We start from the raw sequence: 26,063 nt of genomic DNA, 5'->3' as shown, positions 1-26,063 counted from the left end.
GCAGCTATTTGACTTCTGTTGGAAATACTGTGGTCTGAAAGCCAACAGCAGCATCTCAAGCAGTCCTCAGAGAACATAACGCATTTTCAAGCACTGCATTGGAAGTGGTTTGCAGATCCCTCTTTCTGACAGGGTCTAAGATCAGTTCTCTGTCATGTGCTTCCAGCACACCCAAGGAAGTTATTGATGGCTTTCAGACCATGGTGCTCCTCATGGGATCAAGTGACTGGGGAGAGACTGAAAGAAAGAAAGTAAAGCTGCATAGATATATGTCACATTTTCATCCTGAAACTAGAGATGCATTTTAAAAGGGAGAACTCAAGTAAGTGAAAAATAAAGTTGAGTGAAATTAAAGTGCAAAGTACAAGCAAAAGGAAATTAAGGTATTATACTGGGTGTGGTATTGAATCTTGTACCTGTTGGGGCTGGGTTCCCTACATACACTGGGCACGTTACTGTTTTTTGTAGCTGGCCAGGCAGATGTCTTCAGCACCTCACCGGAGTTTCTGACTTCCTAGGTGACCATGGGTACTGAATATGAAAAAGATCATATAAAAAAGCTGCAGGAGCAGCGTATGTCCATGCAAAAGAAAACCTTCACCAACTGGATGAACAATGTCTTCTTCAGGAATAATGTAGGTAGCTCCTTCAATCTGGGGCTTTTTTTCTGGTTTTTATTTTATTTATTTCACCCACTATGTTTTTTTATGTTACTTCTTACATATTTTTTCTGAGTGTTGTCATTATACATATATGCAAGCAAGGAAGGTTTTGACTAACCAGAGGCTCCAGCCTGTATCTTTTACCTTACATCTGTCTCCATTGTCCATGTCACCAGTCTTCCCTGAAATCAGGGTTCACTTTTGTAGACTTTATAACCCTGTCATATTGTGATGTCCACTGTATCTTGGTGATCATCTCAGAGGAAGATCTTTATTTGCTCTTCTTTTTCCTATAAGTAAAGTATCTGCAAATGTCTGGATTTCCCTAAACGATGCTCAATTCTTAGTTGCCTGGCCGAAATTTAAGACTTTCTGCTTTGCCTCATCAGTCCAGCTTGAGTTGCTGCTCAATGGCTCTGAAAAAGTCGCCTTAAGTCTAGCAATTTCAGACATACTACCATGCAAGTACAAACCAGTTTGTTTTCAGTAAGTCTCAGACTTCCAAAAAGCTTCAGAGCTAGTGTACAGTTGATTCGTGTGTGCAAGGTAACTCCAACATATTCCAAAAGTCTCCAGACTTACTGCAGATAAAGTAATTTCAGGCACAAATGATGTAGCTGTGTCACAGTAGGGAATTACATCATCCAAACCCAATTCCCTTTTCTAGAGTCTGTAGTTGATATTAATGAAGATGGACCTTGGTGACACCAAGAAGGACCAGGCCTCTTTGTTCCATTCTGGCTCATCACTATTATATGATGTTTCAGTACTAGAAGCATTTTTTTCAGTGTAATGTTTTAAGTTGGTGATTGGTGCAAAGGCAGCCTCAGAGCACAACAAACTTTTAGATGGTGTAAGAAAAACTTTTTATGGTGTAGGAAATTATTTCTGTTTAGCCACAGATAAATATATATACTTTCTCATTTTAAAAACACCTTCAAGTTCAAAGATTAAAATGTCAGTCTTAACTTCCTGCACAGTACTTGTCCATGTAACATAAAAGCATGGGGGAAAAAGCCTGCAAGAGCTTTCCAAACCATATACAGTAAGAAATCGTGCAGAGACTGACAGCTTATCTAGGTCTTCTCAGCAGTGTAGTCTCAGCTTTTCAACACACACTTTAACGTGATTGGATCATACTACAGGACACTGCAGTATTCTCAGTTGCACTGTTGCCTACTTCAAGTCTAGAACTAAGGATGCTATTGCATTGAATTTGTTAAGCAATCTGTGATTGGTATCTTTATGAGAAGAATGATGCAACAAAACTATTAAACCTACTGCTGGGTGAGGCGTAAAGCAGATATATGAAGACTGTGTCTTTACAAATTTAAATGGAACTATTCTTCTTTTATAGAAGTGTCACAGAATATAACAGGTTTAACTTTTTTAATGGTAATATACCATAGGCAGAATTTCAATTTTATATAATATGCAAAAAGCAATAAAGTTGGCAACTAAATAGGGAGTTTTTCATGGAGATAATCAGTCAGAGAAAATTGTAAATTCTTGTTCCACACACAGTACAGACTTAAAGTCTCTCTGAGTTGCTTTTGCACTTTCAGTGTTTTCTTCTTTCTCTGGAGAAAAGATCTGTTAAACTGATTAATAATTGGTCAGGAATGAAAAAGCGCATGTCTGTTACTTGTCCTTTTTTTCCCTTACATGTAACTATTCTCTGAATTTAAAAAGCTACTACTTAACTTCAGAATTTTTTTTTTCTGAAGACAAAAAGATTATTTACCGTGATTTCAAAGTCACAGTAAATTATGGTTGGGTGTGTGGTATGGTTTTAATGCCACTTGTTGATGGCTAGTGGCATAGGGCCAAAAGGAAACGACCAAGGCAAGTTCTTGTTAGGTCAGAGTACACGCTATGTCATGTTGTATCACCCAAGCACTGGGTGACCTCACTACTGGCAGAAGTGAAATACATTTTTGTAAAAGATCTTAATCTTTCACTTAGTGTGAGACTCTGGCTAAAAATAGGGAGACTTTGGGTGGTAGCGCAGGTCTAAGCAGGATGTAACAGACTTTGTTGAGACTGTGTAGTAAAAACTGAGTCATTGAATGTGATTATCAGCTCAATTTTTAAACAAAATGCATGGGTCAGAATAAAAAGTTGAAAAGATTCATTTGAATTCAAATAAAAAATGTCAGCACTTCCAAAATGTTTGATTTTTAAAAAGCTGAATTTTTTAATATTTTTCAAAATCTCCTGCTTTTTCCTTTGTTTGCCAGTTGTGAGTTTTGGTTTGTTTTTTTTTTTACTTCAGCCTACTTTCATAAATGATGTCAGTCCTCCTGCAAAGCCATTTTTTGTGAATTAAGATTAATCAGTTTTCGCATATATGCACTGACATACAGAAGACTCAGTGAAACAGCAAGAATGAGTTGTTTGTTTAGTATTAGAAGCAGAGGGTTCCATGGGCCAAATGTTCAGCCAGAGTCCGTATTGTCTGACTGGTCTTCGCAGGTAAAGGTTGAGATAGAAGATATTTACACAGACTTGAAGGATGGCATCTCTCTCATGCAACTCCTGGAGTTGCTCTCTGGAGAAGCTTTGCCCAGACCAAACCGGGGAAAGATGAGAGTGCATTTTCTAGAGAACAACAGCAAAGCCATCACATTTCTGAAATCCAAGGTAAGTGAATATTGATATTAGAGATCACAATAGCTTCTGTATGTTACTAACTAATTATAGTATTATGTTCATTATGATTTCCCCCTCTAATATACAATAAGATATTCTTTGAAAACAGGCCAGGGGTTTTATTAAAAGAAAAAAAGTAATCAGATTTGAATTTCTTTGTTATTTGAGTAATATGACTTATAAACAGTTAATGTTCCCCCAAAACAAGTCACACCTAAATGAAAACATACTGCATTTCTATATGTTTCTAGGTGTTACATTTTCCCAGATGTTAGGGGAGAGCAAACATCATTAGGCAAAGGTGAAGCTACCTGGTATAAAAATGGAGATTTTTAGAGCTCTGATTCTAACAGTTTCAGGAAGTCATTGCAGTAGTTTTATTTATTCCAGTTGTGCATCCTCATTTCAGCTACAAGTTAGTATGTCATTTATTTTCTTTTCCGAGCAAACAATTTATTGTAGACCTCTCTGGAAAATCATCACACAAAACTCTGTGCTATGAATTCCAAAGGAGCAGGGGGATTTCATAGCAGCAGGTGTGGGAAAGTATATAATGTCTGAATTTTTGCTAATTACGAAACAAATGCAATACAGCATGGGGCTCCAGCTGACACATGCCTGCTAAGGGTACACGCTGTGTAAGGCCCAGTGGTCTGTGCACATCCAGGCTCTGCCAGCTGGACCAGCCAACCATCACTTGTCACATGAGTCCAGCCTCCAGAGAGGGGATCATGCAGATAGCAGGAGCCGGTATAGCATGCTCAGACTTCTTGAAGAGATATCGCCTTGTTGGCATAAACTACAATCCTGCTTGCTTCTCAAGTAATACTGGAGAAGGCAGCCATGGCTTGCTTAGTAGGATGTTTGTACTGTTTGGTGAGCCCAAGAACTATATGCTGACTAGCTGGCTGGAGACCAGACAGAGGAGGTGGTCTCTGAGTTGCCCTGCCGTCACTCCTTTGGAGGAAAGGAGCACTCAATTGTGTTTCTTTCCTCTCCTTAACCACCAGTTTTCAAAACCCTTATAGGAACTTTAAATCTTTGAGACCACCGTCCCTGTCCTAGGCTTTTGCTGAAACTTATCCTTGGTGCACGTAAGAGCTAGGGTGTGAACATGGGAGCTCGCAGGTACATAGACAAATGAAGAGTTTGCATAAAACCCATTTCCTTAAGAAAACAGCCTGAATACCCTCTTCAATAACAGCTTGTTCCACAGATACCTCTTTCAGAGAGCTGGACGTGAGTAATTTTATGCTGAACAGATATTGGTTTATTAGCAGGTACAAGTAAAAGTGATTGGTCCTGAGAATATCGTAGATGGTGACAGAACCTTAATCCTGGGACTTATTTGGATCATTATACTTCGATTTCAGATTTCGTCTATCAAACTTGATAAGGTAAAACGGTGTTTTTGTCTTTTTGCCTGATTAGAGTATTTCAGAGACTTTTTAGAGTTTCAAGCCGGCAAGGACCATTTTGATGATGTTTCCTGCCCATTTTGATCATGCAGGTCTTATAATATTACCCAGTTACTCAGCCAGCAATTTCTAAAAGCAATTGAATCCATTTTATAGTTTCTCAAAGGGACAGAAAACAGTAACTTGGAGATAGGATATTCATGTTCCTCACTCTCTTCCACAAACTTTTTACTGGCTTTTGACTCCAGAAAGAATTTCTCTGATGAAAGTTCTCTCTAGATTTGAACTGCATGCTTCTCCTTTGCTCTTTCGCTGAAGAAAAGTATTCTTTTTAAAATTATTTAACATGTACTCTAAGTACATGAAAGATAAGAGCCTATGAAGGTATTATGAAATCAAAGTTAATAATTCTAACATTAGACCTGGATACATTATATTTTGTTTCTGAGTTCTAGTTCACAGCTAAGGAAGCAAATAAGCTGAGCTTTGCTTTCCAGTTGATTTCTACAAACCTTGCAGAAGAGAAACATTTAGAAACTTTTTAACACCTGCATTTCACATTATAATTTCTGAGTTCATTCAATTCACTTTTACTTTAATAGAAAACTTCTGCTTTCATGTTAAATCATTCTACCTTCATGGCAGATACAGTCTGAGGTCATGACTTTGAGGGGATTTGTGAATAGGACAGAAGTAATACAAAGTGATCTTTGGGAACATAAGCGTAAACCCACTGATGCTACTTCCATATATTGTTCACACTGATTTTTCTTTTCCCTGCTCTCCTCACAGGAAGAATTTGGAGGCAGAGCTGATGTTCTATTTGCCAATGAAGCCTTACTACTCTGGTGTCAGCATAAAACTGCCAGCTATTCCAATGTGAATGTGAAGGACTTCTCCAAAAGCTGGAGTGATGGGCTGGCTTTCAACGCACTCATACATGCTCACAGGTAAATCTGATGGATCTGTTCAGGACGAATTGCTCATTGCTGTTTCTAGCTCTGGCACAAGTTGTTCCAGGTTCTGAATTACAAGGATTTGTCAAGAAACTGTCAAATTCCCCCTTTGCCCTTTCTCACTGAAGACTCTCCTTTTTTAAATGGATATTCTCTCTGAGGAAGGACCAAAAGCTCCTGCTTGGTAGTTCCTTTTGTTGGGCATAAAATCGAATTTCCAAGGGAATATCACACATCTGGACAATGCTGCCCATTATTTGGTCTTAGCCCCTCAGCCATGTTCCCATTGTTCTTTTTCAAAAATTATTTTAGAGACTGGTTTTATTGTATGAACTTTGTAAGCATGTATACCTTCTGGTTCAAGTGTAAGAGTAAGAAAACTCTCAGTCTCTTTCTTCCTCCCTTTTCTGGCCCTTTGAAAAAAGGGGAAGAAAACAGCCCAAGGCAGGAGAGAGAAACCACCTGGGAGAACTTTGAACATTTATTCTCCCATTAACAGTTCTGCTGCATCTTCTGCCAGGATACCACGGTGGGATCTTGTAACTTCCCCAGCTGGGAGTCACCTCCCTTTTCAGAATTGCCTCTCTAGTGGGCTTTGGTTTTCACACATCAGTGAAGAGGAGAAATAAGTGAAGGGCAGAGATTTGCTGGAAGTGATACTTCAATTTCATAAGGGACAATTTTCTTCCTGTTATGTAGGCAAAGGGTGATGCTCTTGAATGAAGCTCAGGGTCAGACAGAGTAATTTCAGCATTAATGTCACATTCCTTAGTCTAATAAACAGTTTATGGTTTATAATCCGAAATAACTTATGACAAACATAAATCTTTCTTCCCCTCCACGCCCTGTTCTTTTCCTTGCCCAGGCCTGATCTTATCCACTATAGCTCATTGCGGCAGGACCAGCCCATCAAAAACCTGAATAATGCATTCAATGTTGCTGAGAAAGAGCTAGGAATCAGCAGACTGCTTGATGCTGAGGATGTGGCAGTGCCCTACCCAGATGAGAGATCCATCATGACTTATGTGTCATTCTATTACCACTACTTCTCCAGACTGAAACAAGGACAGACAATACAAAAGCGACTTACCAAAGTAAGTGCATTGCTATCTTCAGAAGTTAAAAGTTAAATATGTAAAGCTAAATTTATGTTAGAAATGTGGTTTTTTGTGCAAGCTCAACTTCAGGATCATTTGAACTGCATCAAATGGCACACCCATTTGAAAGACCTTTTACCGTCACTTGAATCTTGAGAAGTGTCTGTAGACTCTCTGATCTCTAAAGGGGATTGCGTTTATCTCACTGAAAATGAATCCCTTTTTGACCTCACAGTTTCTGTTTGAGAACTGATGTGGCTCCAAGGCAGTTTGAGGCATGCAAATCTCATTAATCTTGGGAGGATTACTGCTAGGCAAAAGCAGACCTAGTCAACAATTTTCTGATTTAATAAGAAAGATGATCCCTTATTCTATGAGACTACTTTGGATTTTTATTTCCTGTGAAAATCCTCATCCTTTCTTTCTAACTCCTTGGTCAGGTACAAAATAAAAAAAAATTAAAAAAATTTAAAAAAAGAGGGAGTGCAAAAGAAGGGGAAAGACTCCTAGGGAAAGAAAATCCCAAAGCTAAAAAAATTTTTTTTTTCAGTTTCCACATACATTTTGTCTCACATATGATCAAGAGTTATATTAAAAACTACTTGCATCCTGCTGATGGAAAACTGAAGGTATTTTGTGGTGTTTCCACTGAAGACCACTTTCCTTAGCGAGAATTTCTTTTCTACCTTCAGAATAACCTATTCTGGTTTTGTCAAAAATACAAAACAAATAGCCCACAGAAAACCTACACACCCAGGATGGGTCCTACATGAACATCTGGACTTGGAGAACTGCCTGTGCAGTTGAGAAGGGGAATATATTGCTTAATGGGAGGCACAAAAATCCAAACTAAGACTTCCCTGATGGCGACAAGGTGAAAAGCTTTTGCAAAGCAGGGTTTGCTCAGCTAACAAAGTGGTCTGGGACAAGAACAAGATGATCCCAAAACATCTATCAGTAACAGTGACATTCTCTGAAGAGAAGCGTTAGATGAGAGCAGGACTTGGAATTTGGTCAAACAAAGATTGGATGTCAGCAAGGAGAGTGGGCAGTGGTCTACACATGAGTCTCTGGATTTCGGCCAGGAGACATTATTTTTCTTCTGATAAACATGAAATAGTCCTTGAGTCACCAAGCGTGTATTAGAGGAACTATAAGGTTAAAATAGGCCATAACTGTTGTATTATGGGAAAAACCAGAAAGAGTATTTCTCACTCTGTCCTTTTTCAGTTCTTGTTGTGCTCCATTTTTTTCCATTTTGTATAGGTATATTTATGCTTTATTTTCTCTCTCTCTCTCCACTTACCTGCTTATTTTTCTCTCTTTGCCTCCTTCCCTATTTTAAGCCTGTTTCTAATATTGCATTTCAGTCTTTCTGCATTACTGACACACACAAACATTCAGGAGGAGAACTAAATGGATGTTAATCTCTTCATGTCCTTAGTCTCCTCAAATAGGCAGCCCTGAATTTACTAATAGGATTGGGGAGGGAAGCCTGAATGTGTCAAGGAAGCCTTTGAGTTCAGACTAAGTGTGTGACCAGGATGGCAGAGAGAATCAGCCTGGGGAGGTAAACCTCCTTTCCCCTTCCCACATGAGGTGACCATGCATTTGCTAGGATCTTTCAGCGAGAACTGGGTACGATGGCAGAAAATACAGAAGGGAGCCCTCTTGTCACGGGCTGCTTTTCCTGCACTAAAGGTTGGTGCTGTTTTACTCCTCTTCCAACACTGTGACACTTATTCATTGCCAAGTGCGCTTTCTGGTAGGTAAAAGCAGATTATCACTTGCAGGGACTGGGTCTTTGCTGAGTGCCATCTCCCTTACTAATCTGCCTGTTAGGGGAGGCAGGCTCAGGGGAATGATAGAGGCAGACAACATTGTTCAGCGTTAAACCTGACGTCTGCAGGAGGGCTACTAAGTTAGGGTGAGGAAAAAATATAAAGTAAAAAGACAAAGATGGAAAAAAATGTAAAATGGAAAGAAAGGATTATTTTATTATAACACTTTTTATTTCATTATGGATTTAATTTGAAATGTTTGCTCCAGTGTTTACCTGAGCTTGAAATGAAACAGACAAATGCCCTGAACTTGGAAAATTAGTATTGAATCAGAGTTAACATCCTTACCAAACCCGTCTTTGGCTACAAGACATTCTCTAATAATTTATATAGAGAAAAACAGCTCCAACAGAAGAGATTGAGAAGGGGCTGTTAGACCACAGCCTGCTTTGGGCATGTGAGAGAACCAGGATTTTGTCAGATGGTCTCCTACAGCCTACGGTGGTGAAGCTAAGAGGGTGTAATTGCATAATAGATAGAATTCTTTTGTTTTTAGGAATGAGAATGGGAAAAAAAAATCTGTTTCTTTTCTGTTGTGAAACAAAAAGTCTGAACCCTCAGTTTAGGATTCTTGCTTTCTAGTCAGCCAGCATAGGAACTGCTGACAGTCTCCACATGCATGCTGTTTATTCCAAAATTAACCTTTTCTTGAATAAAAACTTAATGAATCATTAAATAATATTTATTTATCTGTGCTTTATAGAAGGTTATTCTAGGATTTCACCTGGTCTCAGATGTGACAGCTATCACCACATTGGTATAAAAATGTGATGACTGTGGCAACCTGCTTGTTAAATACTATTTTCCTGACACATATTCAACTATTTGAATCCTAAGCTTGGTTTATGAAGATGTTGTTTTCTGCTCATTCACCTTGCTTCATTCTGCTGCTTATGTGGATTGTAACTTTATATTCCCATCACAGATCGTGTTCTTCCTGAAGGAGATAGATGACTTGAAGCTTCTATATGAGCAGCTGGTCTCTGACCTCCTGAAATGGATTAAACAGAAGGTGACAGAACTGGATGACCGTCATTTCCCCAACTCTCTTCAGGAAATGTGGCTGCTCATGGCCAACTTCAAGACCTTCCGCACTGTGGAGAAACCCCCCAAATATCAAGAGAAGGGCATAATTGAAGCTCATCTCTTCAACATCAGGACCAAGCAGAGAGCCAACAACCAACGGCCATACTTGCCCCCAGAGGGGAGGATGCTGCAGGATGTGGAAAAGCACTGGATTATCCTGGAAAAGGCAGAGCACAACCGGGGAAAAGCACTGCAGAAGGAGATGCTGAGGCTAGAAAGACTGGAACAGCTAGCCCAGAGGTTCCTGAAGAAGGCAGCCCTGCGTGAGTCCTACTTGGAAGACATGAGGAAAGTGATTGGGAAGCAGGACTTCTGGCCGGAGAGCGCAGACAGGATGGAGGCTGCCAGTAAGAAGCTGGAAGCCATTGTGGCAGATGTACTCCCCAGGAGGGAACGCTTCACAGCTTTGGATGAAATGGCCACAGTCATCAGCCAGGAGAACTACCATGGCAAAGATCAAATCGTGAAGAAGTGAGTGACGGTTGTGAGACTGTGCAGTGGTGGAGGTTGAAATTAGCTGAAATTCTGTGGTGTGTGGTGGAAAAAAATGAACTGTAGCTATGAATCATAGCTCTGCTCCTCATGAGTAGAACTGGCAGGAATTTCTTCTACCTGTGAACAGTTTAAGTAGATAAGACAAATGCTTCATCGTCTTTAAAATTTTAATTTTTTTCTTGAGTGATCAAACCCTCAGACTGATTTCTGGTGAAAATTAGTATTAAGATATTTTCATTATATATGAAAATACTTGTTCTGCCAAAAATCCTATCTTCCATCAAAAGTGCTTAGAGGGATATTTTTTTTTTTCCAAATCAACACATTTCTTTTTCAGTGTGTAGTTTGGGGAGATACAGATTAGTTAAGGCACAAAGTCTTCTCAGATTGACTCCAGTTTGGAGCACATCTTGAGAAATTATGACTTCTCTGATTATCAATATAGCCTGATTTGGGAATGGCTAAGAATGCCATACAAATAATTTCCCTTGTGGTATTTCAATGCTTTTCTAAGTTCAGACAAAATCAGAAGCCTGTGGGAAAATGAAGAAAAACAGTTATAAAAGAGTAAACCAAACTCTTTATGAGATCACATTGTGACTCATGATATGGTTTAGATTAATTTTTTTACTTTAAGCAGCCATTTAAAGACCACTTCTTTTTTTCCATTTTATCAGATGAAAGCAATGTGGGATGTCAGGTAGGATGATCCATAAAAAATGATGTCTAAACTAAAAAAGTCAATGACAGTTGATGTGCTAATCAAAATTCCTCCCCATGATCACACTAATTAGATAACAACATTGCTTTGACCTGTTTTGTGATCATGGCCTGTTCTCTCGCACTAGTGGCAAGAGTTACATGTGTTCATTTAGCTCCTCTAAATCTGCAAGCACTGAGAATCTCCCAGTGCTGCCCAAAGTCTTTGGTCCCAATTGGTCATTTCTCTCCCTTCCTTTGTAGGCAAAACAGCATTTCAAAGCAATGGCAAGATCTTCTGGATCAGCTGCAGAGACAACAACACTCCTTGGGTACAATGCAGGAAGTTCTGGGCCTCCTGAGGGACATTGATGCCATTACGGAGGAGCTGAAAGAGCTGCAGGTACTGAGCTCTCTCAACCAGCACACAGCTTGCACAGCTACCAGTGTTTGTCCCTGAAAAAGCCCCCATGTTCAAGGGACTGGAACCAACAGAAGCTAAGTCTATCAGATATAGAAAAAATAAACTATTTTTACTTAGATGCCTAACTGTGCATTTCAGTTCATCGTTGAAGGTAACTACCTGAGAAAAAACAGGCTTTGCTACAGGGGCTCTTCCTAATCAGAAAGCCAGATACGATATTACAGGGAGTGCACTACAGGTTCAAGTTATGTAGTAAAATAAAGATGGGAAATAATCTCACCCAAATTAGAAGTGTAAAAGCAAAAGTGGAACAAAACAGCCTCCTGTTCCCATTCCACATAATTCTTCTGAATTACCTTCTGGAAGTACCTCCAGAGATTATACAGGTGGGAATTAGCTCAGGCATATGTTTGGCTTTCATGTATCTAAACTTGTGAGAGAGAAAAATTCCACTGTAAATGCACAGTAATTGCTTTTAGCAAGAATTTACAAGTGTTACCAGAGTGTCAGAGCCCAAAGTCTCCTCTTTAGCACAGGAAATGACTGGTTTCATATTGATTTTGTAATGGCAGGAAGTATATATACATCCTTTGGTCTTGCCTTGTCTTATTTAAAGACAGAAAAATCCTTATGATGATGGGTTGCCTTGTACCTAAGTTGAAAGAGTCAACAGGCTATATGAAGTTGTGAATTTCAAATTAAAGATAAGAACTATCCGTAAGTTATGAATCTTTCTCTCCTAGTGTTAGTAAGCAAAGAAAACCTAGTGGTAATAATGTTGTTGGAACCATGATAGCCTGAGGATATGGGAGAAGATTGGCAGGGAAAGATAACATTCTACAACAGGATTGATAACTGTATCCATTGATACAATTAGAAAGAAGACAGACTTTTAAGCACTTGGTACCTTCATCGCCACCAGTTAAATACTATGAAGTACTTATTTTCATTATTTAGATAGCAAAGGCAAGTAAGTTCATAAAACAAAAAAACATTGCAGTCAAAACATACCATAAAATGAGATATTGTAGAATTCTCTAAATACAGACTGTGAATCAATCTGCCTACAGATGGGTGTATAGCAAAGGGCTATTCCTTGCGCCCACAAATTCTGAGACCTTGAGTGCTTCATCAGTAGAAATAACTTAGGTGTGAAAACAGATGCTTATTTGAAGACACCATTACTTGCACTGCAGTAGATAGAAACTCTGGATTGTTGCTGTTAGCTTGTGAAACTGAAAGAAAAGTATGATTCCTCTAATTAGGCAGCTTTTCAGCATTATCTAGCTGACATCGTTCTTTTACATTCAGAAGCTGTAACAGTCAACAGGAACCTTTCAACTGATTTCTTTGTACTGAGCCCCAGGATGCACTCTCTGCCAATGCCTTTTGTTTCTCACTTTGTTTGCAGGTGCTAGTGAATTCTCAGGACTGTGGGAAGCAGCTCCTGGAAGTGGTAGATTTGCTGCAGAAGCACAACTTGGTTGACTCACAGATCTCTTCCTATGATGACAGATTGACACACATCACCCAAAGGACAGCAGAAATCAGCAAGGACAGCACAGTTAAACCAGAAATGCTTTATGTGAAAGTTCAGATGCTTCGCCATCTGTATCAGAACCTTATAGCTGTGAGCAAGTCACGGTAGGGCTGTGCTTATGGCTCTGTTCTTCCTGATTAGGATGGCAAATCACTCCCTTAATCAGAAGACGCAGATTCCCAGCATTTGAAATTTTTCATTTCTCTATTTATAAAGACATAACACAAGCAACTTGAGTGTCTTGATTGCAGTTGACTGAAAGAGATCACTCGCTTTCATAGATGAAGAATAGCTTCATTCTCAGCATTTATTATGACTTGCTTTATGTGAAGTTTGAATAGCATGTGATTATCTCCTCATATTCTAGAGGAATAGGGAAATGTACTTTTATTTCCTTTGCCTTGTTCCATGAATAAATTAATCTATGACAAAGAGGAGTTAAAAGCATTCAAATTTTGGATTTTCTAAATTCGTCTTTATTTAAGCTACCATTGTCTCCATGGGATCCTAATTCTGACTGAGATATACTGTTTGTTTCTTTGTTTCAGAAAATCTCAGCTAGAAGACGCTTTGAAGCTTTTTGAATTCTTCCGTGACTGCAAAGAGGAAGAATCATGGATCTCTGAGAAATGGAAGCTAGCAAGAACAACAACATTAGGAAAAGATGTCAGCCAGATTAGAGCCTCTATTCAGAAGCACAAGGTATCTTCCTTTGCTGGTGGTGCCTTGTCTTTGTATTATAACAAGATTTTAGAACACCTATGTCCTTCAGTTCAGTCAGAGCAGCACTTATAAGAAAGCTGTCAAACCATTCATTACCTCAAGTGTCATAACCAGTGTTTGGAATCTTTAAAAAATGTATAGGGTAGGGATTTTTCCCCAAGAGGGGAAGGAAAGGGTAGAGAAGGACTATGCTTCATACTGGACTAAAAGTGCGACTTCTAGTGAAGACACTGGGCTCCATATTAGCTCACTTTGGATGGGAGGGGAAAAAAGGTTGCCAGTTTTTGTTTTTCCCACCCACCTTTCCTGGCCAAGAGAGATGTGGGGAGAGAAAGAGGTGGTGAAAAGAAGACAGATATCAGCAGGCAGGATGGATAACATTATGTGAGCTTACAAATCTGTTACCACTTTCCTTAAGAGCTTGCTGTGGGCTAACATCAAAAGTTTAGCTATATGAGCTACTACCTTCTTATGGCAAAGAATCACTGTGAACAAGTGAAGAGACCTGTGGACTTGAGAACTTGCATGAAAAAACTGAAACAGAAGCCTCTTCTGTAATTTTAATACACATTTGTGTGCATTTGTTTGTGTATTGCTTCTGGAAGGCACAAGACAGCTGAATTGGTGGACGACAAACAAGGATCTCCTTCAGCGAAGACTGCATAACAAGCTTCACATCAAAGGCAAAAAGTAGGACAGTAACTTGTGTGTGGAGAGACAAGGGGCAATCACCTCAGGGCTCAGGGAAAAGTCATAGGCATGCATAAGACACAGGGCTCTTGGAAATGTATATATTACAGTAGCGGAGAATAGGACCCCCTCTTCACTCGCAGCTGATGGGGACTAAGTTGTGCCGACATGTCTCCTGTCCTTCTGCTAGGCTCTCGAAGCGGAGTGCAATTCCCACAGGGCCATATGTGCAGATGTGATGAGGAGGGGCTGGGAGCTGAGCCAGAAGAACCCCACACGCCAGGAGGACATTCTGAGGCAGACAGACAACCTCCAGAAGTTCTGGCAGCAGCTCCAAGATGAGGTGGCTGATCGCAAAAGCCGCCTGCAGGCAGCAGCTCTCATCAAGCAGGTAAGCAGGGCTCTGCTGTACTGTGTGGTATGGGGGACATGGATGTGGTTCAGTTCTGCCCCATGCCCCCGCATGCAGGGCAACAGTGGCAGGAAGCCTTCAGGTGTTGGTCTTCAAAAAGATCTCTGGCAGCAAAGTCTCAATCCTTCTGCAAGCCAGCCAGGCAGGAGATTTGAGCAGCTGGGAGTTGCTTTAAGTTAAAAATGCTAATGGAAATAGCTCACATAATAGTGCTGATGCAGAGTCTTTTTTGAGGACGGGATCTGGGTAGCTATGTGACATTTTTCTAACATGAAAAAACCACCCAAAAACCAACAACAAAAGAAACATTCCATAAGACTTGGATCGACCATGAACTTCCCAAAGCCTGGGAAACGTTTGACCCTGCCATTCTGATCTACACTTTTACACCTACAAACATTCACACATCTGCAAATAAAGACCTCTTATAAAAGCAGCACTCACAAACCACATAATAGCATCTCAGCTATTCTTAGTCTCCCTTTCCTAAGTTTTTTGCTCAGTCTGTTGTTCCCATGAGACGCTTGAACAAAACTTAACAGCTTTGTTCTTGACAAAGTCTAAATTCTCTCTTCTGTTTAGTAAGTTTAACATCATTATGGTGTTTTAGTTCTTCTTTCTTTTTCCTTCACTACTATGGGTTTTCTTTTTTTCTGTTGTACCTTTATTCTATATGTCAAAATCTTGTTTTGCTTTTTTTGCAGCCATAGCCAGGCAGACTGTAAATTCTGGAAAAAAGAAGGAAGCTTTTGTTGTAGACTGAGTTCATTGTTCATTGTTGGGACTATTCCTTAGAACCTTTAGTAAATATCTGTTGGAATTACGTGGTGCCTACCAAGGTTGTACATTGTGGGTTCCTTCTACCACTGCTAATAAGCACCGTAAAGTTTTAGTTAGTTAGGAGTTTTTAAAGAGTTATATAGGCAATCCTTGAATCTATTTACTCACTGAGATTCTGTGAATTATCTGTGCTTGAAGTGATCATGAAATACATCACGGATTTAGAGCTACCTTATTCATAGCTTTCACAACACCTGGAATTAAGCTTATAGCTACAGACTTAATGGAATTTCTGCCTTATTCATTATTTTCAAAAGAAGGAGGAGCTGGATATGATGCTTTCAGGATGAAACCAAGTGTTTTCTTCCCTGTGCTCCTTCAGTACTTTGCTGACGTCAATGAAGCAAATTCATGGTTGCAAGAAAGGCAGTCTCTTCTGGCCACAAAGGACTATGGAAAAGATGAATCGAGCACCGAAGCACTGTTGCATCGTCACTTGCGCCTGGAGAAGGAGATTGCAGCCTACTCCTCTGAGATGAGACGCCTGAAGGAGCAGGCTGACATTGCAGCAGAGCAAGCTCCAGCTGCAGTAAGTAGATGAGGGGTTGTGTCACATTTTGTTGAAGATTGTAAATGAAATGTTTTTTAATTATGTAAAATATTTTGATTTTTCTGGAATAGAATATTCCAAATTACCTAAACAAGAGCATTTTTTTTAATTCAGAAGAAATTTTTAATTAGAATTGAGGCAAATTTTTAGATGACAAAGAAGTTCATTGGCCACTTGTAGCCCACCTAGTTAGTGTTCTGTGAAATGCTAGAAATATGCTCGTCTATATTAGTTCCCTCTACCGGTCCTCACAAATACCTTCTGGCTCTTTATTCTCATAACATTATTCATTTCAATCAGCTTTAAAAAGCAGGTATTTAATCTAAACATCTTTACAAATTTTTTTGGCATCCTAATGTAGTGATGAACCATCCCACAGCTCCAGGCGCAATTCATAGCATCCCAGGATGTATGTTCAAGGCACATGGGATGAAGTCAAGCTCTGCAGATGCCCCTCTTTTTCACTGACTAGAAAGGGAACTTTTGACTTGAGATCAGTTCATTTGACAACAGAAGTCAGGGGAGATGAATGACACATTTCATAGCTTGCTTCTTTCAGACTTCTGTGATCACTCAATGTTTAGCCAAACCAGTTTGAGAGCTATCAGCACCACCTTGCGTCTTTCCTTTACCTTATCATTCCAACATTATTTTTTGTTAGAACAAAAATTGTATTGCTTTGTAATTAAACATGAAAAAGCATGTGACGAGATGGTATCGATGTGCAAATAAAAGCATTTATTCACTAGGGCACTCACAGGCTTTGAAACTGGAAATGTTCAGGTACTAAAACATCACCACAAATAGAACTGTGAGCATAGTAGATTCCTTGGTTTGCTGGCAATTTTAAAACGTAAAAAAAAAAATCCAAACCACCTTGATGTGGGCACAAAATGAGAATTTTTACTGAATCAATATATTTTAAAATGAGCTAAATGAAACTTCTTCTTTAAACAAAGCTAAAATGTCTTTCAGTTATTTGGTTCATTCTTTCAGAATAAAACAAAGGAAACAGATTCAAACAAATACTGGAAATTTTTTGTTTCAAGGGTCAGAATGCTGTGATTTGAACTAGCAAGTCCAAATTTTCCTTCTATGTGAAATTTTTATCCAAATCAGAAATATTCACCCATTGATTCTGTCAAATTTTGCTTAACAGATGGTGAAGGCGGAAGCCCCAAGTGGCTTAAATCAAAAGACTACTAAGCTACCATTCAGTCGAACCTGGGCAACATCTGAAAATGCATTCCCTAGAACCTCCAGTGCAGATGTTCATTTTCTTCCAGAGAACATCTGGAAGACCCAAGATGAAATAGATTCACTTTACGAAAATCTACAGAGCATGGCTGAGGTATAGTATTCCCTCCAATGCTTTGCAGGTCACAAAAATAGTCAAGTCCAAGACAATGCAAAGTGAGGTTAAGTGCTGTGCTGGCTTCTGCTTTTCAGTTTAATAATGTGCCTCAATCCTGTGAAGTCCTGTGGGACTTCAAGGCTTGAGATTATCACTGAAGTTTGGTATCAAAATGCATTTTATATTGGCAAACTTCCCATTTACCTTCCAGTCTTTTTACTTTATGAAGAGTGGATTCTTTTGTGTAATCTTCCCCCCCGCTCCCCCCCCCCCCCCCCCCAATGTTTGCTTGCTGCAGCTCCTAAATCTTTGGGCTGTCTTACCTGATACCAGAAAAAATAAACAACCATAATCTGCATTCTCCATTTATTACTTTTCACTCCCACCTGCCGTAATCCTGCCCTAAAGACCAAAACATGTTGTATGGTACTTTTACATATTCCTGAGATTACTGAGGAAAATCTTTAGTCAGCAGCAGCAAGCAGCACAGTGGCCTTGCTGCTTGTCAGGGGCTGAGCACCCTCAAACTGCTTCTCTTATGCTTTTAAACCACTGTTGCTCTGGGAAGAAGTATTGTGATCTTAAGGTAACACGTTCTGTTCTCTTTCAGCAGTGTCTGGCAAAACTACTAAGCTACCACCTGTGTATTGTAGTTTAAATGCAAGGATCTTTATTTTCTTCAAACAGCAAGGAGTTATTACATTAATAATTAAGTCTTCATCTGTTTTATAGGACAGAAAAAAGACTCTGGAGGAGATGATTGGATATTACCGCTTCTGTAGCTCTTGCGAAGAATTTCAGTCATGGATGAAAGATAAAGAGAAGATTTTCCGGTCTCTTCAGCCTCAAGCAGACAATGTGGAGGGCATGCAGCAGCAATATCAGGTACCCCTTTTCCCTGCTCACAGATTACACCTTTTAAATCAGATTGACCTTGGGAGAATAGATGAAGTTGAGAAATTAAGTTTAGAGAGTCATTTCATTCATTTCAACTTATGGAGTCATGTGTAGATCAGAGATTTCTTTCATATAAACTATGCCAAGCTTATTGAAGCTGATGTAATTATGTCCCTTTAACTTCTCCCGTGGGTGTGGTATCCTGTACAAATATCATGGACTTATCCTTGGGCCACAATCCCTTCAGAGGTATACCTGTTGCAGAACAGACATAACCATGGCCACAGACATTTCAAGCTATACCTGCTCTGGCATGGGCTTATCCATGGGCACAGACGCTTTGGGGTGTCCTGCTCCCGCATGGACTCATCCACAGGTCACAGTCCCTTCGACTCAAGTTCATACTGGAGTTCCAGCCTGTCCAGTACAGCAGCACAGAAACAGCAGCGATGCCCTGGCCCTCTGCCAGCCCAGGCGCAAGGCCATTGCTGTTATCAAAATGTTCCCAGGCACAGCAGAGTAAGATGATAAGCAGCACAGCAGCATGGCAAGCAGCAAAAGCAAAAAGCAGCCACTAACGAGCATTGGACTCTAGTATACAGTAAGGCAAGCAAGCCCTATGGCAAGCACAGGAGCCTGCCGATTAATAGCTAAACAGCAATAACAGCTACAAATTCTATCTAGCCCATTCCAATCAAATCTGTTGTTATCTCATCTTGAACCCTTCGAGCCCCACGTTGGGTGCCAAAAAGGACTGTCGTGGTTTAACCCCAGCCGGCAACTAAGCCCCACACAGCCGCTCGCTCCCCCCCAGTGGGATGGGGGAGAGAATCAGAAGAGGAAAAGTGAGAAAACTCATGGGTTGAGATAAAGCCAGTTTAATAGGTAAAGCAAAAGCCGTGCACGCAAGCAAAGCAAAACAAGGAATTCATTCACTACTTCCCATGGGCAGGCAGGTGTTTGGCCATCTCCGGGAAAGCAGGGCTCCATCACACATAATGGTTACTTGGGAAGACAAACACCATCGCTGCTAATGTCCTCCTCTTCCTTCTTCTTCCCCAGCTTTATATGCTGAGCTTGACAGCATATGGTATGGAATATCCCTTTGGTCAGTGGGGGTCAGCTGACCCGGCTGTGTCCCCTCCAAACTTCTTGTGCACCTGGCAGAGCATGGGAAGCTGAAAAGTCCTTGACTAGTGTAAACATTACTTATCAACAACTAAAACATCAGTGTCTTATCAACACTGCTTTCAGCACAAACCCAAAACATAGCCCCATACTAGCTACTATAAAGAAAATTAACTCTATCCCAGCCAAAACGAGCACACCCTTTAACTTCACATGTGGATGTGGTATCCTGTACAACTATCATGGTACATGCCACTTGAAGAAAAATGCCAGATGATGAACTTGCATCCCAGTGGAGTGAGACATAGGTACACAGGCATAGTGTGCACACCAAGGGAGGTCCGGAGGGCTATAGGGGAGCTACATGTGCAGATGTGTATGGTGTCAGTAGACAGGTAAATGGAGAAGACAACTGTGAAAGTGGGAGACGAGTGGATATGACAGATTATTGAGAATCGTGTCCGTAGAAATGGAAAAAAACTCATGTTCTGCATTCTTACATCTTTCCTCTTTTAGAGCTTTTTAATGGAACTGGCTGCAGGCAAAGGCCAGCTGGGAGATATTGAAAACTTGGCTGTTAAATATGGAAAGATCAGTCCCAGCAAATATTCTGAGATCCAGATATGGCTGGAAGAGCTCAACAGCAGGTAAAGGTGCTACTGATAAAACAGAGGATTGTCTCATGGGGGCAATGAGAGAGCTGACCTTTCACGCCCGATCTAGACTACACTGAGAGAATACCCATCTGATAGATTTTTAACTCCCAGAACTGGCCTGAGGGGAGGTTTTCGCGCATGGCTGAGGTTTGCTGTGTTCAGGTGTGGCTGTCGCTACCAAACAGGGACTGGGGCAAAGGGGCAGGGGCTGCTCCCTGGGGCCCAGGCTGGGCCTCACAGCCAGGGCCTGGCCCACTGCCGCAGCCAGGGAGCAGGGCAGGCAGGGGGCAGCCTGTAGTCCCCACGGCCCAGCTGGTCTGTGGTGAGGGGACAGGGCTGTGGCCTGGCCAGGAAGCCCATTTTTGGTGTGAGGTTTGGGCCTGGGCCAGACTGTCAGGGCGCAGCGAGGGTGGGATGGGGAGCAGGCATGGGCAGAGGGGCCTCAGCATGCAGGGCCAGTCCCACAGGGAGGCGAGCAGGGCAGGTAGCCAGGATGGTAGCCAGGGCCAGAGGTGAGTCCCAATCCCCAGAGCTGCCTGGCAGCCTGTTCCCACTGTCACCAGTGGGAAGGGGGCAGCCCTCAGCCGCATTGGCTCTAGGCTGGCCGTGAGCCTGGTGTCATGCCTCCAGGACTGGGGGGTGCTTCTAGGCCCCTGACACCGATATGTAAACTGCAGCAATTCGTGTGTGTGTGTGTTAAAGCACAACGTGAATCCACCCACAGGTGACAGTGATGGATTCAGAGCAGTTCTGTCTGTGTTGTGCTGCAGCAGCTGATTTGGTTACTTAAACATCAGGGTGAGGGTGCCCTTCACAAATACTGAAAGGAACATCAAACCCTATTTGACTTGACCAAGTATGTTTAGTACCTACTGTGTACGTACTCCTGGCACCATGCCACCCAGCTGGAACTGAGAGGCACAGCTGGGTCCTGACTTTGACCACTGTTGTTTATTGGCATTGTGTCCAGTGTGTTCTGGTCACCTGAGCAGGGTCCCCTTGCTTGAGATGGCACTGAGATGAACTTTGAGGCTGGGGGGAGTGCTAGAGTTCTCCCCCTCAGTCCACTTAAGTCCTAATGAAAACTTTATACAAGACTTTTTCTGAATAGAAAAAGGATATAGCTCATGTATAACAAAGGCTATAAACTGAATCTGCTCTCTAGGTGAAGGCAAGCTTTGGGGTAGTGGCTGAGGCTAGATGCAAGTAATCCGGTTATCTCTGTCCAGGTGGGAACGCATGGAAACTCTGAAGGAGGAGAAGGGCTCTGAGCTGATTGGAGTGGCTGATGTGAGGACGTTTCTTCAGGACTGTCAGAGCATAGGAGTACTACTGCAAGACAAGATGGTCCAACTCACGGATCTGGAACCAGGGAACTCACCTGCTGGGCTGGAGTCAGACAAGCGCAAACAGTCTACAGTTGAGAGAGAGGTCCTGGTGATAGAGAGGAAAATTGAATACTTGAGGAGTGTTGCAAAATCGTAAGGAACCTGCTCTTTGTTTCCATATTCTTTGCTAGTTCTCTAAGATCATGTTGTAAGTTATGGCTATAAAGAAAATGAGCAGCTTGTGAAGTTTCTCTTGAAGTGTCTTTTTCTAGCAACCTGAAGAACTGACTTGCCTGCTGGATTGAGATCATCCCTCTTGAGTATGGCTGGGAGATTGGTGAAGTGATTGCTTCCAGACTTCACTGTTGTAGGAGGATAAATACCACAGGATTGTTTGTGGCTCTAACAAATCATCTCTACTAATGGGAGTTACTTCCACATTTTGAACTAGGTATCAGTTAGGTCCTGAAAGTGCGTAATCAGAGGAAGCAAGGATGAAGGAAGAAAGACAGCAGAGAAGTGTGCACAGGAGTTTGAATTTGAAATATGAATTTAAAGTTTTTTACTTCTTTAAGTACATTCTGTACTTCTTCTGTACATTCACAATGGGAATGAACCACCGAACGACAACAGTGTTGTCAGAGTCATTCACAGGGATGCACTTTCTGCAGTACACTGTATTCACACCAATATTTCTTGCTAGTGTGGAGCATTTGTTGCCTTAGCTGACTTTCTTTTTAATGGAAGTGTAAATATCCAAATCCATTCCTTTTAAAGAGTATTGGTTCAAGCTCTAAAGGCCTGAAGTGTTCATCTGATTAAATGTATTTTATTTTCTCTTGAAGGATTAAGGACACCAACCCTGCAGAGAGCAGGGCCATCACTGAGCAGGTGGAGAACATGGAGACGCTTCTGGCAAAGCTCAAGCTGGAGACCCAAAAGAAGCGGGACATTCTGCAGTGGGCCCAAAATCAACAGTCCTTCCTGCAAGACAGCCGCAGGCTCCTGCTGTGGGCAGAAGGCATTCAGGAGAAACTGAGCAGTGAAGAAATGGGTGTGGACGTGGCTTCTACAGAGCAATTGCTGAAGGAGCACCAGGACCTGCTGAAAGAAATTAGGTCTCAGAAAGAAAGGTAGAGAGATTCTCTCAGGGTGGGCAGCGTGGGGTGATATGGCAACAGTACTGTAAAGATGAAACAGGTCTGTCGTGTACCTAAATTGTGTATGAAAGTGATGCCGAGAGTTTATTCAAATGCTCTTGAAACTTAGTGTCAAAAGGAGACTGTGGAACACCAAATCCAGTTAGCTTTTGCATATTATCCTGATGGCTGATGGAGGGGGAAGGGGCGAGCTGTATGTTTGGAGTAGTATTCCACAAGCTCTCCTGACACTCAGATAGTGCCATGTGCACTTTATTTCAGTTCCCTCAGTCCTTCCCTTCTCAGGCCTCATGCTTCCAGTTGCCATCATCTTCAGTTCTCCTTCTGCACTGTTATGAAGTTCCAGATACTGAGTTGGCCCTCCTCCCCCTTTTAATGGGAAAGGCTGCTTATATGGGCTTTCAATCCAAATGGGGAAATCTCACCTACTGCCTCCAGCATGTATCCCTGAGCAAACAACTAGCTGCACTTTGTAGTGCACAACCATGGCTAGCAGGAAAACAGTGAAAGGGAGGGAGGGAACCTTAAAGTCTAGGCACTGCCAAGAGAGCAAAGAGCTCTGATGAAAGAGAATTCATATTCCCTCATGCAGTGAGGTCTCACTTTTCTTTTTGACTCTGGGAAGATTTGTGCAGCTGGAAGAGCTAGGGCGCAAAGTAATCCACGAACAACCCAGTAATGGCAGGACTGTAGATGTCCACCAGTCCATGGAGAGGCTTGCCAAGGAGAACAAAGAGCTGGAGAAAATGTGGGAACAGCGACGGAAAAAGCTGCAGGACAGCCTGGAATTGCAGAAGTTCAACAGGGAGGGAGACCGTATTAATGCAGCCCTCTCTGGCCATGAGGTCTTTCTCCGGGGGGATGATCTTGGGGTATGTACAGCAGCTGATTTTTTTTTCCTCCTACTTCTTCTCCCCATCCAGGGAGTAGCAACAATTTTCATAATTAGATCAGTTTCCTCATTCTTATGGTCATGGCATTTTAATACTTGGAAACTAGACTTTCAGGTTCTTATTAATTTTCTTATGTTCTTACTCATCTTAATGGGAACAAAGCTCATTGTCTTTCAAAAAAATTTTTTAAAACACCTAGAGTTGTGATTTGTTGCTGTGTTTGTACATGTCAGATGATTTATGTACAATTGACTCATCAGTTTGGTGGCTAACCATTAAAAAATAACTTGAACATAATGAATATTTTTTTCTGGTGAAGTAAAAACCTGACTTTAAAAAAAAAAAGCTTTTTCTTTTCATTGAGTATTTTAAGAACATTAAAGAAAATGAAGGGAAAAAACAAATGCAGGCAATATTCACAAGATCAGTGAAGGAGGAGGTTGTGGTATCTCACCATCTTCTATATTTTCAGCTGAAACTGAAACTTCGATACTTTGGGGTCAACTAAGTGGAATAAAGTTTTACTTAGTTATGGCCTTTCATATTGCATGTACCTAGATGTGCCAGAGTGCTGGCATAAATTCAGAATGCAGATTTTCTTAAAAGGTGAAAATGGAACCATAATGAAAACATAAAACAGAAGAACCAGACAAGATACAAACCTAAACACCTGCTGCTTGTTTGTAGCCCTGAACATCCTTAGGCACATGCAAAATGTACACTATATCTCCTGCCTGAAAGAGGAGGAAAATAAGGTCCAAAATTTTTTTTCATTGCTACAGAAACAACATATGACCAAGAAAAAACTTGGTCAACTTTTCTTTCTTAAATACAGGACCACGTAGATGCTGTTCGAAGCCTGCTGAAGCAACATCAGGAATTTGAACAACTGCTGCTGGCGCTGAAGAGACGAGTTGAAGCACTTAATGAAAATGGGGTGAACCTAATAGAGAACAGGCACTTTGCATCTCATGTGTGAGTCCAAACTCCTTCCTTTTTCATTTAGTCTTAATAAATGATCCAGTGTGATTACAGTGAGATTAAAAACTTTCTCTGAGACAGGATTTAGTTGACCTCCAAGCTGTGATCTGCTGGATGAGGGGGGGAAAAGGGGGATTTTTTCAAAAAAATAGACTTCCTGTACTCTCAGGACAAATAAGTGAAATGCTTTAGGTTAAAAGTGGCATTTGACGGAACGCTAGAATAATTCACCTTGTATCATATATTACATATAGTCTTAAAACTTCTTTAATGTAAACTCATTAAATACCTACATAAAACAAGTTTTCCTTCATTTATCAGTGTCATATTACAATTAATGTTTGCTGTTAAAAAGTTACAGAAGACTTCACAAGGAAATAACTCATCAGGAGCAGCTCCTTCATGTTTTTGTCGAAGCTGAACTGTCATCCGTAATTCCTCTACTGTGCTAGAGCCACTATGATCTAGTAAGGGGATCTCTGCATAAACAAGAATTAGAAATATAGGGTCAGAATGGACCTCTTGGGTCAAAAAGACTGTGTTCTTGTCATCACAAGTGATAATGTCTTGAAAATTCCCTCCACAAATTTATAAAACTGCTCTTAAAATCTGATTTCTTGCCAGCACTACTACCATTAGAAGGCCATTCCAGAGCCTCATTGCATGTACATCACAGAAAAAATTATTAGTTAAGGTGGAATATTTGGGAAAGAGAAAGGTCTGGGTATTTTAGTCAAACATACATGACTGCAGTTCACTAATGTAACACAGCCATACAAAAAGAAAATCCAGAGCAGCTGGCAAGCAGTAGCTGCTTTCCAGATGAGCCCAGCATGGTCATGGGACAGGGCTGTATATCCCTTCGTCCTGTCAACAGAGGATTCCATTTATATCGTAGTCATGACTACAGTACAACCAAGGGGAACCAATATGACTAGTACTGCATTGGACTTCCTGTTTTTCTTGGTAGTATTGAAGAGAGAATGGTCACTCTCCGGCGAAGGTGGGAGCAGCTGATACAGAGCAATGCCAAGAGAAAACAGAAGTTGTTGGATTCCCTACAGCTGCAGGTAAAAGGACTGATACTGCAGCTTTGGTCAGGCATGGGTGAAGTAATTTTACCCTTTGTCTTAATATGGGACAAATCTCAAACTGCTGAGCATTCCTGCTGCAGCTCACTTTCTCTTTGGCTATGAGACAGAGAATTTCACTTTCCAGGGAGCAGGTGATGCATTAGTGATAAATCTTACAAAGCCATAACCATAGCAAAATACCAAAACAAAAATGGAGATATTGAATGAAAAATATCAACAGAATATTTTTGTCTACTGGATAAGTTATTCTGCTCATTACTTATTGTTCTGGACCTTAATTTGGCACAGTTACTTACAGTAACTGTACTTTTGGCACCAAATTTAGCTTCCAGTGCTGAGATACAAAGTTATACTGGAGGACTGGACCAATTATGGTTAAAATAGTCTATCAAAAATACAAACCTTCACTGACAATTAAAGGCAACAGATTAGTAAATGTGGTAAAATAGGGACTAAGAGATATTACTTTGAGGGCTTAAAAACTTGT

At 41.0% G+C, this 26,063-nt stretch overlaps 1 protein-coding gene across 1 annotated transcript in view; it reads left to right on the top strand.

Annotated features, from left to right (window-relative positions):
• The first annotated feature begins 194 nt into the window (after positions 1 to 194).
• SPTBN5 (spectrin beta, non-erythrocytic 5) overlaps positions 195 to 26,063 on the top strand; it is a 98,853-nt gene continuing 72,984 nt past the window's right edge. The window contains 20 exon segments of the mRNA XM_072863879.1: positions 195 to 322; positions 519 to 635; positions 3,138 to 3,305; positions 4,592 to 4,711; positions 5,525 to 5,682; positions 6,554 to 6,782; positions 9,552 to 10,183; positions 11,171 to 11,309; positions 12,742 to 12,974; positions 13,419 to 13,572; positions 14,474 to 14,674; positions 15,858 to 16,064; positions 17,245 to 17,436; positions 18,172 to 18,324; positions 19,981 to 20,111; positions 21,350 to 21,601; positions 22,294 to 22,581; positions 23,234 to 23,480; positions 24,337 to 24,476; positions 25,453 to 25,552. Coding sequence (XP_072719980.1) covers positions 525 to 635; positions 3,138 to 3,305; positions 4,592 to 4,711; positions 5,525 to 5,682; positions 6,554 to 6,782; positions 9,552 to 10,183; positions 11,171 to 11,309; positions 12,742 to 12,974; positions 13,419 to 13,572; positions 14,474 to 14,674; positions 15,858 to 16,064; positions 17,245 to 17,436; positions 18,172 to 18,324; positions 19,981 to 20,111; positions 21,350 to 21,601; positions 22,294 to 22,581; positions 23,234 to 23,480; positions 24,337 to 24,476; positions 25,453 to 25,552 — 3,855 coding nt within the window. The 5' untranslated portion in view covers positions 195 to 322; positions 519 to 524.

The sequence above is a fragment of the Ciconia boyciana genome, chromosome 6 (assembly GCF_034638445.1).
Source record: "Ciconia boyciana chromosome 6, ASM3463844v1, whole genome shotgun sequence".
Classification (NCBI taxonomy): Eukaryota; Metazoa; Chordata; class Aves; order Ciconiiformes; family Ciconiidae; genus Ciconia; species Ciconia boyciana.
This window is presented reverse-complemented; position numbering and strand designations above follow the sequence as displayed.